Source organism: Felis catus, chromosome C1, assembly GCF_018350175.1.
Source record: "Felis catus isolate Fca126 chromosome C1, F.catus_Fca126_mat1.0, whole genome shotgun sequence".
Lineage (NCBI taxonomy): Eukaryota > Metazoa > Chordata > Mammalia > Carnivora > Felidae > Felis > Felis catus.
Genome location: NC_058375.1, coordinates 144,952,956 through 144,970,965, shown reverse-complemented (window position 1 = coordinate 144,970,965; position 18,010 = coordinate 144,952,956). Strand labels below are relative to the sequence as shown.

Below are 18,010 nucleotides of genomic sequence, written 5' to 3'. Positions count from 1 at the left end.
CTGGGAAAAGACAAGCAGGGGCTAGAGGTGCCGTTCTTAGTCAGCAATTGGGAGCTAATTGGCCTTCCCGTATTTGCCCTTTGCAGCATCCATTGATCAGACACAGCCCAAATATTCTGAAACAGCCATGATTTCAAGGCAACTTTTCAGGTAAAAAAGGCAGAATTTAGAGAAAAAAAAATTCTACTTACTGAATGATGAGGAGTATATTCTTTGAACTTCACTACGCCAGAAGCTTCGGGAACGTGGTTTTTTAACTTAATTCTATGAGGTGCCAGGGAATTGGACACATTACATATCACAGAACTTGTCTGATTCAAAATTAGGAACATTTGTTTTAAAGAAACATTTTCAGGAAAAGTAGCTCAACACTTTTTAAAAGGGGGGATTTGATATTTAAACAAGATTAGGAAAACGATGTATTTGATTGCTTTACTTACTACGGCTTTGGAAGCACTGGCTCAGCGAAGGACAGGAGGGTCATGAAGATTCCTTACAAGAAATGCACGTCTGAAACAGTCTGCATTATTTTGTGCAAGTTCCATATTACTGAAGCATCTCACAAATGAAGAGCAAAAATAAAAGTAACCCTCAAGGAATGAGTTGTGATGGATTGAATCATTGTCTTTTAAGAGGTAAGAGGCTTATGATAAACAACCCAAGTCAAGGAATATGAGTAATTCACTGTTGGAAAGTGGAAAAAATGATGAACACACTGTAAAAATTAAACCCAATCATGTTTTGAAAGTTTAATATTGTTTTTATAAAACTGAACTTGCAGCATTGAATACATGAATTTGTATTTTTGTAACCTAAATGACCTTGCACATTTAAATAATTATTAATTGCATGCCAGAAAATGCAATTAGTTGGATTCTAACTTGAAGATGATGTACAATGTAATTTAAGCACAAATTCTGAAGTAGAGCCCACAGATGTGCTGTGCAGTCAAGCTGAACTCTCTGCATACTATGGAATTGTAGGAATTTTTCATAAATCGGATAGAGGATAGGCCACCTTCCCCATAATCTCACTCTTCCTCCAACAGAAATAATCCATTTTTGCCCCATCCTGTCTAGACAAATGGGCTTTTTAGTACTGAGACAACTAAATACATTTCTTAGTATTTAAAGCCATATACGGATGAATTTAAAAGCACATAAGAATTTTTCAAAAATAACTAATGATAAAATATCCTTATTTTTAATTTGTATATATTTACAAAACTGTATTCACATATTGCTGAGAAGGATGAATATTTCAAATGAGGATAAGCATTATCAAAATAATCATATTTCTTTTATTCACATCATTTTGATAAATAGAATGAAATATTTTACCATGACAGGAGCTATACCATGAAAATCCCACAAAAGGGACTAATTTCCAGTTGTTAAGTAGAGTTATTCAGTTCAATGAATACATTACATTTTGTTTTCCAATAGTCACTACATTGGTGGGCTGACAATTATCCTGGCTTCAGTTGACTTTTATTCTCTTTGATTTGAGCTCTTATAACTTCCTGAAATGGAAATACCAGAGATTTATTTTTTATTCAGTCAATAAAATGCAGAACTTTTCACTGCTGAGAAAACATGTCATATACAGATTGAACAAATGTTACATGAAGTCACTTGGATAAGAAGTCCTCCAGGATGAAATAGATGAAACGGAGATGATCTTTTTTGGAATGATCAGCATAAAAAAAAAATCAGCAAAAGGAGAAGAAAAAGCAATTTTTTATTTTTATCCAAATATATCAGACTTCGTAATTTAGTTAGTTTCAACAAAAATGGAGAGTCACCATATAATGTATCATCCAAATCAGGACACTCGAAGAGTGAAAGGGAGTGCTATTATTAATTACACAGATACAACAGGTAGAAACTGGAACTCTCCCTGGTAAACTGGGACCTCGGATCAACTTAGCAATATGGGCTAAACTGCAATTACATGCAGAAATCATACCTTTCCCATACATATGTGGAAAAGATAAAGAAATAGCATCACTAAGAAAAATTAATTCTGGCAACTGTGGTTTTTTTCTCATCAATTGGATTTCTGTTGAAATATATCACTCCCTCCCTAAGCCGCTCACCTCTTCTAAGATAATCAATTCTTATTACACCCATTTTCCATCTTGTTATTCTGTTTTCCTTACCTTAAACTGTTATTTTGAGTATCTGAAATCATCTTATCTGTGCTCCCTCTGTCTCCGCAGCCGCCCTCCCCCCACTCTCCTACTAATAGTCAGTGTTCAAATGGGCAGCAACCTCCCCTTAGAGCCAAATGTCCAGGAGTTAAAATGGCCTAGGACATAAAAGACATGCAAAAATTTTCTTGAATGAATGTGTGAAATACATTCAGAGAGTTCATTTTTTGGTCCATGTTTTCCTTGGTACCAAAGACAAATTAGAATGACTCTCCAAATTAAATTATGGCTCTATTTAGTTTTAAGTGTTTGGACTAAATGATCTATGGAGTTTCTTCCACTGATAATGAATATCTCATGCCCTCTAGACCCCCTTCTCTCTCTGCTAGTTCATTTCCTATACCTAGAGAATGGGATCAAGGGGTAGAACAACTAGCTCTATGCACAGTGGATGAATGCTCAAAGTTGATCATTTTGCCAGTAATAGTTCCCTGGGATTTGTTTGCACCTACAGAATTTGGTTGATACAGAGGTAGCCAGAAGGTATTATTATAGTTAATGATAAAATTGTTGATGTAATAATTTTCCAGTGAGAAAATCATCACAGGATTGCTAAAAAAAACGGGAAATAATGGGAGCCCAAACCAGGCATTAAGGATTTAGATATTAATAAGGAGAAATAGCTAAATTCTGGACAGACTTACACTGCAATGCCCCCACCCCCCACCAAAAAAAAAAAAAAAAACAAAAAACAACAACTATAGGAAAATCTATGACATTTTGATAAGGAGCACTTATAAATTTTCATAAAAATCTCTGCATTCCAAATCTTTATTTTGTAGGTGTTCTTCTGAGCAATAGTTTTTATTTCCACTAATGAGTAATAAATATCAGACCTTGGGGTTAGAAAAATAGTACTGTTAAAATTACTTTGGTAGGCCAGGCATCCAAGACACCAATAAAATCATTGTTTACCAAACAAACAAATAAACAAAAAAGCCCACATGGGTAAAATATCTTCAATTCATCTAATTAAAAATTCTCTCAGGTATATACATAACATTCTCCCTGAACCCAGTGACAGGCATGGGGTGGGATAGGTTCCCCAGGTGAGGAAAAAAGGTCTGTCTTGATACAATAAATGCCACAAACAAGATAACAGCATTAAAAAAGAGACTCATTTAGACATACATATTTTAAGCATAGATATTTATCATCTGTTTCATTGTATTGTCGTATCTCTTCAAGAATAAATTATTGGTTTTTAAAATGACAGAACTTCCAGAAAAGGAGTGAAAATGTTACCAATTGCCTCAGTTTGAAACAGGGACCATTAATTATGTAATTTCAAGCAGATTCTGATATATTCAGTATAAGTTGGCTACTGATGATTACAATGATTCAGCATTTGTTCAGAGCTCATATTTGTATTAGATCATATACAAAACAGACTTCCAGACTTGAAGTAGTCCAGAAAAGGGCCAATTCTCAAATTAACCAATTTTCCCCTAGTACTAGCAACTTTTAAAAATCCTAAGAAATTTTTAGCATATTGATGGTATGCTCTAAAATTTATAAGTTAAATATAATGGTTATATTTATGCAGGGCCATAAATAGCATAGACTTGTGTGACTCCCTCATATAAAGTACAATTGATAACCTCCCAGGACCTTAAACAGCAGAAAACATTAAATCAGATTTTAAAATGACAAATAATTTAAGGCTAAAATATTTGGTATTAATAATTAATGCCAGAAGCCTTCCTAGCCTAATAAAGTAAACATGCACAAGAACTACAACTTTGAACAAAACATCACAATTTTATCAGATATATATGTACGTATGTGTGTGTGTGTGTGTGTGTGTGTGTGTGTATATATATAGATATATATATACACACACACACACGTGTATATATATATATAGATATATATATACACACACATATATATAGTTTTATCGCCCTGAAAGCTATCCACTCATGTTTGGTTTAATACATATGTTAGAAATGTCGTGAAGAGTACCACCTCTTTAAATATATATATATTTTTCCAGAATATACAATATAAATATACCATATATAAATCATGCCATAAAACTAAATGCAAAATTTGCACATTATTGCATGCTTGATGTGATAATACATGCCCGTTAATAAGAACTTTCTTACGGTGTCCTCCCTTTACATAACTTTTGCTTTCTGCACAGTGGCAATACTTGGGAAGAAAGGGTTCTCAAATATGCATATATGACTGGGGAAAAATGTACCTTTCAGATTCCTTCGAGGATTACCTCATCAGCCAAATATTGGACTATTACTAAATCAAACAATAAATAATGCCTACGGGGGTGTTTTGTTATGTGAATCGATCAGAGTTCATTTTTCTTAATTTGGCTGGGAGATTCCCTTCCATCCTGGCTGCTCCTCCCGCCATTTTTTGAAGCTTTGGTGGCAAATCAGCCACTGACTGGCTCATGGGATCAGACAACATCTTGGTTGTTTTAGATACCAGTTTTTCTTCTGAGTTGCCAGGAACCGAACTTATTCGTTGAAGTTTCATGGGCAAATCTCCCAAGCTGTAGGCTTTTTCTGAAGTTGTAGAACTCATCCTCAAGAGTTTTTTGGGAAAGTCTTCTCTTCCAGTAATTTTCTGCAGCTTAGACGGAAGCTTTGTAGTCATGTCGTCGAGTCCATCTAAGCATTCCACAGAATTGTGTCTTTCTTTGCTGTTAGTAATGGCTGGTGCTATCAAAGGGGACGACATAAGCAGCATTTCCTCCTGTTCTTTCACGCTATAAGGTGGCGTGGGGACTTCAAATGTTGCGTGAAACTGGGAGTAATCAACTTTAAAGAACCCTTCTTCTAAGGAAATCACAGGAAAAAAACGATGGCCCCAAAGAACTTCATCTTCAGTGTAAGATGTTCGAGCTTGACAAGTCATCCCTATGGGGCACAAAGAAAACCTGTGATAAGTTCTGCACAGTGCGCGGACATGCAACGCCAGTTTGACCGAAGGGATTCATTTTGCTTCCCTATTTACGTTTGAACTCTTATCTAAATAAACCGACTAATGGAACACGTGAGAAGTTTCAATACGTTAATAGCTTTGATACATACGCTTTCTTCCAGTGAAAACCACAGGGCACTTTTACTGTACATGTTTGAGGGGCAACATATCAAGGCACAATTCATTGCTTTTTATCCATGAACCAAAAGTAATAATGGCATCAATATGTGAACATACGTATTGATAGAAGGGGAGAAACCACAAAATCATTTCTATCGCTCAAGAAGCCATGTGATATATGAAACAAACCCAACTTTGCATCCAAACTTTACCACTGTGTAAACTTCTTAAGATACTTCACTGAGTATCACTTCCCTCTTCTGTAAAGGATGAAATCCCTGCATCACAGTACTGTTGTGAGCACGGTAAATAAAGTAACATGCACAAAAATGTAAAAGGTGTCATATAATGTCTTAATAAATGAGAGCAAAGAGAACTATCCCAAGTATTTGCCAAGTTAATAAAAGTTGAAAATATTTTTATCTTGGGTAATAAAAAGTCATCATGGTGGTCCTACTCTTCTGGACCTTTCAGGCCAGCATAAACTTTTGCTCAAGTCTTAGAAATCTACATGCTAACATCGGTAATCTGTGTCAATGTGATGTTTCAAATTTTATTCCTGCTATAGGAATCTCTAAACCCAGATGCAGGATATCAGGTATAAAATGTTGCTACTTACATATTATGTTAACTTGGATATCATTTACATCATGCCACTCTTATTTACTCAACTGTGTTGTTTTCATAAATCAGATATTTAGAGTGGGTTACTATTAAATCAGTCAACCTCAGATATTGATTAGAAGTGTGCAGACTGAGAAGTACATGAATACATTTAAAACATGTTATCAAACTTCAGTCTCATTTCAGTCAGAAGACAGAACTTTTTGTAACTTGCAAAATTCACTACCTTCTTTCACCTTTACTATCAGACTTCTATTTGAAGCTAGTAAAGTGTAAAATTTAAAAAATGCATTTCTGTAATAATTAAGAATAATTTAAACAAATAATGACAGCCTTTCTGCTTACATTTCTCTTCTCTCTCTGTCACTTTATAAATAATTTCTATTGGGGTTAAGCCTGGAGTAATTTGGATAAAGGGATATTCTGTCTTTTCCCTTGATGAGCGATCATACATACAATACTGAGAAAAAGGATAAGTACATAATTGAAAAGCCATATTGAAGATAATTTCTTCCTGGAATCTTTACAAAATCTTGCCTTATAACTATTGTCAGCTATGTATCACCAAAGAAGCAGCTGTTACACTTATATACCATCCTTTTCCAGATCCTTCTTAAAGAAACAAACACAGAAAATAAATACCTATCATATCTCAGGCACTGTGTTAGGTGCACTCTGTTTATTATTTCTAATCTTTAAGATCATCCTAATAAGAAATATTCTTGGGGCACTGGGGTGGCTCAGTTGGTTAAGCATCTGACTTCGGCTCAGGTCATGATCTCATGGTTCATGAGTTCAAGCCCCGCATCAGGCTCACTGCTGTCAGCACAAAGCCCGCTCTAGATCCTCTGTCCACCCCCCCCCCCCAACCTCTGCTCCTCTCCTGCTCAGGCCATGCTCTCTCTCTCTCTCTCTCTCTCCCCAAAATAAACATTTTTTTAAAAAAAGAAGATATTCTTATGTCCATTTTAAAGATAAGAAATATAGCACTCAGAGAAATAGATCTTGACCTTCCTTGGGCACAGATCTAGGAAGCTATAGAGAAAGCACAGTATTATTCTAATTTCTGGGGGGGGGGGGGTTGATACTGTTTTTTTTTTTTACTCTGCCATCGTGTCACTAATATTTTAGTTAGGAAACCGATTCTAAACAATCTATCAAATTAACTGTCATGGTGAAAATCATACTGGCCAAATACCAGTCTTCATAATCAACATTTTATCAGGAATAGCCCTCAGAAACATTTATACATGGAGATAACAAAATTAGTTTAAAGAGTAATTTGTAAGTACTATAGACATACACACAGTAGCATTCTGTATCTTCAATTTCTAGCCTGTATTTCATGAAAAAAACTTACAGATGATCATTCAGAAAAGATTAAAAAATGTATTTCCTGATATATTTACTTGACTTTATTTTGAATAGTTTAAAGATCATGAAAAATTATAATACACAACAACTATCCATGTTCCTATCCATTAAGATATGAAAAATAAAATAAATAAGTAACCTGTATTTGTTTTTAAAAATTACCTTTAAGTTTCTCTCCCAAAGCAGTCACTCTCATAATTTATGTATTTTTCCAGCCCAGGATATTAATATAAATTTAAGAAAAAAAATCAGAGGGCTCTTGGTGGCTCAGTCAGTTGAGCATCTGACTCTTGATTTTGGCTCAGATCATGATCCCAGGGTCATGGGATTGAGCCCCATGTCAGGATCCATGCTGAGTGTGGAGCTTAAGATTCTCTCTCACCCTCTGCCCCTTTTCCCTGCTCATGTGCTCTCTCTCTCTCAAAAGAAAATAAAGGAAAAAAATCATAAATATATACTTACTGTTAAGTGACAGTACTTCCTTCACAGCCCCATTTTAACTTTTAAAAATTATGCCACTGAAAATTGATGGTGGGTAGAATTATCTGAAGTAAGGGCATATAGTAAATATAACTCAGTGTAACATAGGTTTGTAGGTTTGTCCTCTGGTCATTACAAATGGATGTATATATTAAGAGTTGAAGTAAATTCAGACATAAACTTTGTTCAGTTACTTGTAACAACAAAAGAGTAAACACTGAAACAAAATCCAGTTACTATCACCGTCTTAGTTCATTCCATTTTAGTGACATTTTTTACATTGGGAAAGGAAAGGAAATGAAACAAAAAATCAACATTCTGTCCCATTATTTATCTTTATAATATACCACATTGCTGATCTGCAATGCTTACTTATCCTGAGCTGTTTCCTGGGTAGTTATCAGCAGTCAATGAAAAAAAGTAAAAAAAAAAAAAAATGGTGGGGAAGCATGGAAGAAATAAAATCTTATGGAATTTTCACTTTGGGGAAACAGGATATTGAATACTAATAAGGTGCTGAAGGTACAGTGACATCTACAATGTAAACAGGTATTTCAAGCATCTGTTCACATAAAGATACCTATAAGCATTGTTACTCAAATGCCAGTGGAGGATTTTGACAGAAAAGTAGGGTGGGGAGATTTATTTCTACTATGTGAAATTAAACTAATTTCTTTTCAGACTGAACTCATTGTTGTTGGATATGAATTATGAATTTGGCTGTCAATTCAATGTTACTTGGATATCATTTACCTCATGACACTAAGTAGCATGTGAAAAATACCTGAAACTCTCTGAGATTCAGTTCTCCCTTCTACAAAGCAGAGAAGAAGCATCATCTCATAAAGCTATTGAGAGCTTTGGACAAGTGCACAGAACAGCGCTTGCTATTTAAGGCAAAGCTTAATAATGACTGCTGGGTTTACTGCTCTATAGTAATAATCATTTCCATTTCCTGTTCTTCCTGAAAATTAGTGTTAATGCATTAACGTAAGTGGGGAATTTTGACATATCACTAGTTTGCCCCACATCAGCAGTATGGGAAATTAAATTTACAAATAGCTAGATATCAGATAGCAATTCTCTTTTTGGAAAAATGATCCATTAAACATTCAAAATGTTCTAAAATCTAGAAAAAGATACACTGCTCATATTTCCAAATATTAGAGTTTCTTAGTTTCCATCCGTGTATCTCCAATAGCTTAGGAGACTGAGTGTAGAAGCTTGGGGTGGATTATTAAAAAGGCCTGCAGCGAGGTGACTAAAACCATGACAATACTTTGGCAATTATACCAAGGACATTTGCATTTGACTCATGTTTGTTCCTCTGCTCCTTCTTTTACAGTTTCATTAGATGTAGGTACACAGATGCATACATTTCCAATTCAACAGCATTACAGTTTTTTAATTTTTTTTTAGTTTTTTATTTAAATTCTAGTCAGTTAACATAGAGTGTAATATTGGATTCAGTAGAATTTTGTGATTCATCACTTACATACAACACCCAGTGCTCAACGCAGATGCCCTCCTTAATGTCTATCACCCATTTAACCTATCCCCACCCATGTCCCCTCCAGTAACTCGTTTTTTTTCTCTACAGTGAAGAGTCTGTTTTTGGATTTGCCTGTCTCTTTTTCTCATGTTTATTGGTTTCGTTTCTTAAGTTTCAGATATGAGTGAAATCATATGGTGTCTTTCTCCGACTGACTTATTTCGTTTAGCACAATATACTCGGGTTCCATCCACATCATTGCAAATGGAATGATTTCATCCTTTTTGATGGCTGAGTAATATCCCATTGTATATATATAGCACATCTTCTTTATCCATTCCTCAATTGATGAACATTTGGGCTCTTTCCATAATTTGCCTATTGTTGATAGTGCTGCTATAAACATCAAGGTGCATGTATCTCTTTCAATCAGTATTTTTGTATCTAACATCAGTTTTTTAATCTGGTTTAAACTTACAATATTAATATCCAGTCAACATATGAATAATGATATTAAAGTATTAGAAGGTGGAAAACAGAAAAATGTCTACGATGGTCAATCTGCAGTTTAGACAATGTTCTAAGGTAACACGCAACTGACAGACTTCTTTTTACACGTTAACCCAAAATGGTGTTGAAAAAGCCAAACACAGATTTCAGCTGAAAAGATTTAAAGTAAAGATAATATGTTTCCTAAGAACATGTGTGTATCATAGTATTCTTCCTTGTAGAATACTTTATCTTATGTTTCTTACTCTAAGTCATTTTTTTAAGTCATTTAAAAATAACCCATGCTTAGATTCATAATTGGAAATGCTGTTTGAATCAAAATAAATGCAGGTGAATGGCATTATTCACAGGGTACTATATGATTGCAACTCTTAACTGGCATTGCGACAGTTTGCGTATTTTAACCAGATTCCAAGCTTGAACAAATGTGATGAAAATCAACACGAGCTCATCTCTGTGGAAACTGGTAAAGCAACAGATGCTGCTACTGGAAATAGCTGGGACTTTTGATCCTTAGATGAAAAACATTTTGTGAAAAGGGGATTTATTTCCTGCACTAATTCTTAGATGTAAAAGCTATAGATTGCTTTTTAATTTATTCCAGCACTGTGTTGATCTAAAATGATTGAGGCAATGCAGTCCAACCTTTTTACTTTTGACTCGTCCCCTTCCTGATTCTACCTTTAAGTTCCTCTTTAAGTGAATTGAACACTTATTCAAATAACAAGTTTGAGAGCTTTTTAAAGTGAAAATGGGCAAGGGAGTTGCTATTTGATAAGTCCTTAATTAAACTTTCAGAATACCTCTAACTCAGCGATTCTTTGTTGTTTCTGCTGGTTAGAAATGGTCCCCTACATAAGGTGTGTGTGAGATGGTTAAACACAATATAACCAGGCCAAGGGGAATGTCTGGATGTTGTGACACAGAAAATATCAAATAATCAATAACTTGTGCACAGCAGAGGCTTTATCTAAACCTTAATATGGAATCTGCTGAGAGACAGAGAGAGAGAGAGAGAGAATTCTCTTATAATAGTGGCTATCTTTTATGTGTGCACTATACAAAAGGGAAAATTGGAGAAAAATCTCCTTTAATTAAGCTATGTAATAATAACAGGTAATAATAGTAAGATTGCTATAAGAACTTATGTGTGCCAACCATCTCTCTAAGCACATTGTACATGCTATCTTGACTCTTCTCAGCTCTGATGATGTACTTGAATCCCTGATCCATTACTACTTAATGTGCGAACTTGAAAACAACCATTAAATCTCTTTACTCCTCAGTCTCGTCATCTGTAAATTAAGGCCCACTCTCTTGATTTTACATAGGATAAACTGAGAGGATTAAATGAAATTATGTAATGTATATATAAGTTGCATGTACAATAAATATTGCTCATTTTCTTCTAGAAGAGTCCCTAAATACAGGACATCTGACTACTCTACAAGTTTCATTTATATACATACATCCACAACTGAAAATTTTCGCCAAATGATATATTGTTTTTATTCATTAAATTTGTCATTTTTGTTTTTTTTCCCCCAAATTGGCAGTGGTTTTTACAACTTAGCATGTATAGCATGTGCTGTATCACAAGTAATTTCCTAGACTGCCCTATATTATTGCTCTGAATATTACTGAATAGTCTGTAGATGTTACTTCTCTTAAGTACTCCCCAAATTTCACCCATCCTCCAAGATACAATAACTATAAGGCACACTTGTCATTCTCTGCCTGTTCTCTGTTGTGTTGTACTGAGCTGAACCCAAGTTTACACTCTAAACTTTCTGAGGCAGTATATGATGTTAGGATTTTGTGTTTTTTTGTTTTTTATCTTGTTTATAAAACAAAGACACTCTGTCCACCACTGTTCAATAACACTAAGGTTATGGCATCAGGCTCCTCTGGGATATAGGTTGCAAAGCTATTAAGAATATATAAATTGCTTCCAGAAACTGCAGTTTTCAAATAGATGGAATCCCTTTAAAGCTCAACATATTCTGCTCAGACACTTTAGAGAAGAGTAGAAGTTTCTGGCATGCATTCAACCCAATATTATCCTCTATTATTTACAAGCACTTGGCCTTACAATGTGTTCTCAGACATCACTTTGCTATTATCGCTTGAGCTAGGTCAAAAAATCCTAAGAAGATTAAAAGACAAAAACAAGAAGAAAAACCCAAGTACATTTATTAGAAAATAAAGTGCCAATAAGAAATTTAGTAGTTTCGAATTTAATAGTTTAGGTTTCTTACTTTCCAGAAGAACAAAAGAAAGGAAGATAGATTTTTAACCAACAACAAAGATGGGTAGATTTGCAAACAGGAATGCAAGTGTAGGTGTAAAGGGTCAATGACACATAGAAACTATGACAGATAATTCATGGTCATACTGTTAAAAACATATTTAAGAGGATTGGGGTAATATTAATAGTCAAAGAACACGGGCTTTGAACTTGAGGTTGCTGTGTTTTAACCACACAGTATTAGTAAGATCTTAGGCATATTATTGAAATTATTTAAACTTTAATTGCTATAAAATATGGATAGTTATAAGGAACAAAAATATATAATTTATTAGGTTATTATAATTGAATATGATATAATCAATTTAATGGGTCTCCCACATTACCTGGTAATAATCATTAGCTATTATCAATCATCATTATTATTGGAGTTTTAATTAGTTAAAACGTCACTTTAGATATATTTCAATTCTTTAGTGATCACCCATTTCTCAGAATCAACTCAAAGCAAATGAAATAATTTTTGCCTTGTTAGTTTCTATTAATTTGTTGTAGACCATGTTGTCTATACTTATCTGCAATAAGAAGAAAGGCCTATTAGTACACACAATGTAAATGGAGTCAAGTCTGTGTCTGTCAATGTGGTCTACTCTGCACAAATATGCCTAACTTTATAGTAGCAAATACTTCCCTTGTAGAAATACAAGTAACTTCTCTGCTGTGTTGACAAGGGACTACCTTCTGCTTTCCACTATCACTTCACACAGAAGCATTACAGAATTTGACCAGTATGCTTTCAACTGATTATCATTCCCTTAACCTAACAGAGGAAATGTTCCATTCTTACAGCATCTCTTTCTCTTTATGGTACCTATTAAAACATGTTTCTTTGCACTGACAATTATAGGATCAGAACCAAACCTATCCATTCTATAGTTTTCTCTTGTTAAAATACGATTTTAGCTTCTAAAACACCTTCAAGACCTAAATAAAATGGAACCAAATTATTGTTGGAAAATACTCCATAAGACTGACATCATAAAAGATGTTTTTCAAAGGGAAAATGTAATATTTTCTTGCTTAAACAGAATATTTTTCAGATAATGCTGGAATTTAATTATTTTGAAGAACATTATCTCTAATCATAGGCAAGAAAATTTTTTAAAATATTGTCTGAAGCAACAAACAGATCAGCTTTTAAAAAATGTTGCACATGAATTACAACAATTAAATGTTTAGATTATTTTCTGTTTTTAAAAGATATTCCTAGAATTTTGCTTTAAAATGGCATTCATAACCACTTTATATGGTGTTAAGGGCTGAATGTTTGTGTCATCTTAAAATATAGGCTGAAATATTCACCTTTAACGTGATAGTATTAGGAGGCAAGGCCTAGTGGCTTTTAAATTATGTGATATGTAAACAAAATAAATAAATACAATTTAATGAAAAATAAAGAATAAACCCCAAACTTACCAGCTTCCTAGTTCCTTCAAAAGCTAGCCCTCAATGTCCATTTTAGTTTTAACTCTTTAAAAACTCTCAACAATAACTACAACATATAGTAGACAATATATGCTGGATCCCAAGTGTTTTCTGAGTATTATAATTCTCTTCACCATACTATTCTTTTTCTCATATGACAGATAACAATACTGAGGTATCGGGAGGGGAAGTAGCTTGTCCAATGTCACATGACAGGATATGGTTGTAGTGGAGACACAATGTCAAGCCCTCCAATTCCACAGTCAGCCTTTTTTTTTTTTTTAATTTTTTTTAACGTTTTTTATTTATTTTTGGGACAGAGAGAGACAGAGCATGAACGGGGGAGGGGCAGAGAGAGAGGGAGACACAGAATCGGAAACAGGCTCCAGGCTCTGAGCCATCAGCCCAGAGCCCGACGCGGGGCTCGAACTCACGGACCGCGAGATCGTGACCTGGCTGAAGTCGGACACTTAACCGAATGCGCCACCCAGGCGCCCCATCACAGTCAGCCTTTTTAACCTCTATGCTATTCTGCTCCAATTTTTTTGGATGGATGACTTTCTCATTAAAAATTACTGTTTTCCACGCATATTACTTGGTCCATGGCTGTTTCAACTGCTTGAAACATTCTCTTTGATCTCTCTACCTCTTCACATAATTCCTCATATTCAAGGCTTGAATTAAATGCCACTCAATGTATGAAATCTTTCCTAATTTTTCTCTTTTAATGTATTGTCTTTGAAATATACACACAAGCGCACGTGCACAGGTACATACACCCACATTTCTCAACCACCAGGTACTATAAATATCTCAATGACATACATAATCAACTTCAACCAATAATAATACTTAACATTTATTAATTGATCAAACATTTCCTTTCTGCCAGGTACTCTTCAAGATGCTGAATTACAAGATGTTATGGCAATGGAATGAAGGATAAACTCACTCAACCTCTATGTTTAAACCTAGTCTTGAAAAATGAGTAGTAGTTTGCTACACAGTCCCTGTCTACCACGTAAGAAAGACAAATTCTGCGGTGAGTAAAGAGCAGATGCAAAGACACAACCAGTTGCACCTGAATTTAAGACACAGTTCCTTTTTGTCCATTAATGAAGTTACAGATATGGATTAGATTAGAATCAGCTTCTTTTTTAATTAAAAAAATGTTTAATGTTCTTCATTTATTTTTGAGAGAGAGAGAGAGAGGGAGAGAGGGAGAGAGAGAGAGAGGGAGAGAGAGAGAGAGAGAGAGAGAGATCATGAGTGGGGGAGGGACAGAGAGAGAGGGAGTCACAGAATCCGAAGCACACTCCAGGCTCTGAGCTGTCAGCACAGAACCTGACACAAAGCTCAAACCCGTGAACTTGATCATGACTTGAGCTGAAGTTGGATGCTCAACCGACTGAGCTACTCAGATGCCCCGATTAGAATAAGCTTCTTAAGGGAGCTCTTATCCACCTTGGCACCTCTAGTGTCCAACACTGTGCCAGATATTAGATGCTCAACGCTTTATTGGGAGAGGTAGTAGGAGGAGTGGAGGAACAAGAAGAATAGGAAGGTCAAAAATGTCAGTGCTGGAGAAGACAACTTTTTTTTTGTTTTTAAAATTTTATTTATTCTGAGGGAGAGAGAGAGAGCACAAACTGGGGAGGGGCAGAGAGAGAAGATCCCAAGCAGGCTCCGTGCTGTCAGCACAGAGCCAATGTGGGGCTCCATCCCATGAATCATGAGATCATGACCTGAGCCGAGATCAAGAGTCAGACACTTAACCGCCTGAGCCACTCAGGTGGCTCCAGGAAGTCAATTTTTTTATGATACAGCATTCCCACACTGGTCAGTAATCTACTGGATTGCCCGATCTACTAGAAGGGGTCACCAGCAAAAATGCAAGGGATATAATTACACTAAGACCTTTTTACTTTGGTTAGTAAGGTGGGACAGGAGAGAATATAAAAATAAATTATATATAATCACCATATAATATACAGCAAAATCTTGGATGGCGAGTAACTTTGTTCTGCGGGTGTTCCATAAGAAAGACAAGCAAACATTTCTAATTTTAACTTGATAAGCGAGCAATGTCTTACAATACGAGCAGCACCTGACACAAATGTCACATCACAACTGAGCCAATGGTTCCAAAATTTGCTTTGATATACAAGTGCTTTGGATTACAACCATGTTTCTGGAACGAATTATGCTCACAAACCAAGGTATGAATGATTCTTGCACAAAGAAGATACACTTGTTCATAAATCAAATTCAATGATCTGGTTATCCAATTAGGTTTTTCCTTATGCTTTTGTGAAAATATACACTAATAGATGTAGGTCTAGATACATTTTCTAGAGAGGTTATATTTTATTTGCATTTAACCATTAAGCCACATTAAATTAATTGGTATTTTGATATACTTGAGTATTTGACCTCTAGTTAAATCTAAGCTTTTGGTGAAATTTCTATCCCTCATGCAACTATAACTGATCACTGTATAAAATGCAGCCTTATCCATTTATACCTGACAATCTAAAACTGGTTTTCTCCCTGAGTCATGAGGCTTACTTTTTGTATAGGCTATTACTTCTTTTTCAATATCAAACTATAGCTATTTTTTAACATCTTCTTTGGCAGAAATTCAAATTCTTTTTGTTTGCCTGCAGGCTTAGAACAGAGCCTGGATAAACATTTGCAATTCAGCAGTTATTATGGTTCCATGCTTTGCAGTGAAAAGTCAGAGAATTTCCCTTCCAATTTTTGTTCTTAAGTTATTTATAGAACCTAAATGAAAAATAAAATATCTATAATTTCATGGAAATTATTATTGTTTTCCATTCTAGATGTGAAAATGCCACTTCACAGTAATCATTACAAATATATGATATTTTAGCTCATGTATTTTAAGAGAAAAATGAATGATTGGTTTGGGCATGAACATACAAGTCTTAATAAATAATTTAAATTTCTGACATGACAAAACAGGTGTTTAACCGTGAAAGTACTAACGTTTCCCTGTCAACATCACTAATAATCAAGGAAATGCAAATTAAAAGTATAATTTTTATTATATGAGTAGTACTACCTCATACGTGTCAGAACAGCTAAAATCAAAACCACCAGAAACAACAAGTGTTGGCAAGGATGTAGACATAAAGGAACCCTAGTGCATGGTTGCAAACTGGTAGAGCCACTATAGAAAATAGTAAGGAGGGTCTTCAAAAAATTAAAAATAGAATTACCATATAATCCAGTAATTGCACTACTGGGTATTTACCCAGAGAATACGAAAAAAAAAATAATATTTTGGAAATACGCTCTCCTATGTTTATTGCAGCATTATTTACAATAGCCAAAGTATGGAAGCAACACAAGTGCCCATTGATAGATGGATGAATAAAAAAGTGGCATATATATTATCAAATGGAATATTACTCAGTCATAAAAAACAATTAAATCTTGCCATCTGCAACAGTGTGGGTGGATCTACAGGGTACAATGCTAAGTGAAATAAGCCAGTCAGATAAAGACAAATACCATATGATTTCACACCTGTAGAATTTAAGAAACAAAACAAATGAACAAAGAAAAAAGAAGACAAACGAAACCCAGACTCTTATATACAGAGAACAAACTGGTGGTTATCAGAGGGGAGATGGATGGGGGATGGCTAAAAAAAATGAAGGGGATCAAGAGTACATCTATTGGATGAGCACAGAGCAATGTATATAATTCCTGAATCATGGTAATGTATACCTGAAACTAACATAACACTGTACATTAATTATACTGGAATTAAAAAAAAAGTTTCCCTAGACCACGCGGTTTCTCACCTTTAGACAGTATTTTAATTTGCTTTAATTAAAAAAAAGAAAACCGCTTTTAAAAAAAAGCTACAATATAAAAATCCTGAGGCAAATAGGGTAAGAGATGTAAACAGAAACTTCCTAAAGATTGACATTTTCAAAAAGGAAATGATAACTGAACTCTCTAAAGTTTATCTTAAAATATAGCTCAACTCCAAGACAGCTTAGATTTTCTCCCAGGTGTTAAAGTGAAAAACGATCTGTCTATAAGCAATCTGTTAAGATAGAGTCAGGGTATACAGACAAAATTCTTATTTGACCTGGTGATCTTTGGGGGAGATTTTATCATATATATATATATATATATATATATGTATATGTATACGTATACATATATATACATATACATACATATTCATATATACATATACATACATATACATATACATATACATATATATCTCATTTATAAACAGAATTATTTACATCATATAAATAATGCTAAGAAAAAAATATATGGTAATGTCTAATATTCAAAGGCTTATTGATATTACAAACACTATGGCCAAGATCTAAACAAGAAAGAAAGAGAGAAAGAAGAAAAGGCAAGTTAATCCACTTGGAATACTGAAAATCAAGCTCTCTGGCCAGATGCCCACATAGGAATCATGAGATAGAGTTAATAATTGGTAAAGAAGACACTTTCATTT

At 34.5% G+C, this 18,010-nt stretch overlaps 1 protein-coding gene across 3 annotated transcripts in view; it reads right to left on the bottom strand.

Annotated features, from left to right (window-relative positions):
- Positions 1 to 1,280: 1,280 nt before the first annotated feature.
- The window catches only part of KCNJ3 (potassium inwardly rectifying channel subfamily J member 3), a 154,240-nt gene continuing 137,510 nt past the window's right edge, over positions 1,281 to 18,010 (bottom strand). The window contains exon 3 of one of the 3 annotated variants that reach the window (XM_003990778.6): positions 1,281 to 5,097. In XM_003990778.6, coding sequence (XP_003990827.1) covers positions 4,511 to 5,097 — 587 coding nt within the window. In that variant the 3' untranslated portion in view covers positions 1,281 to 4,510. The remainder of the gene's footprint in view (positions 5,098 to 18,010) is intronic. The other 2 variants (XM_019838121.3, XR_002161465.3) reach the window with 2 other exon arrangements.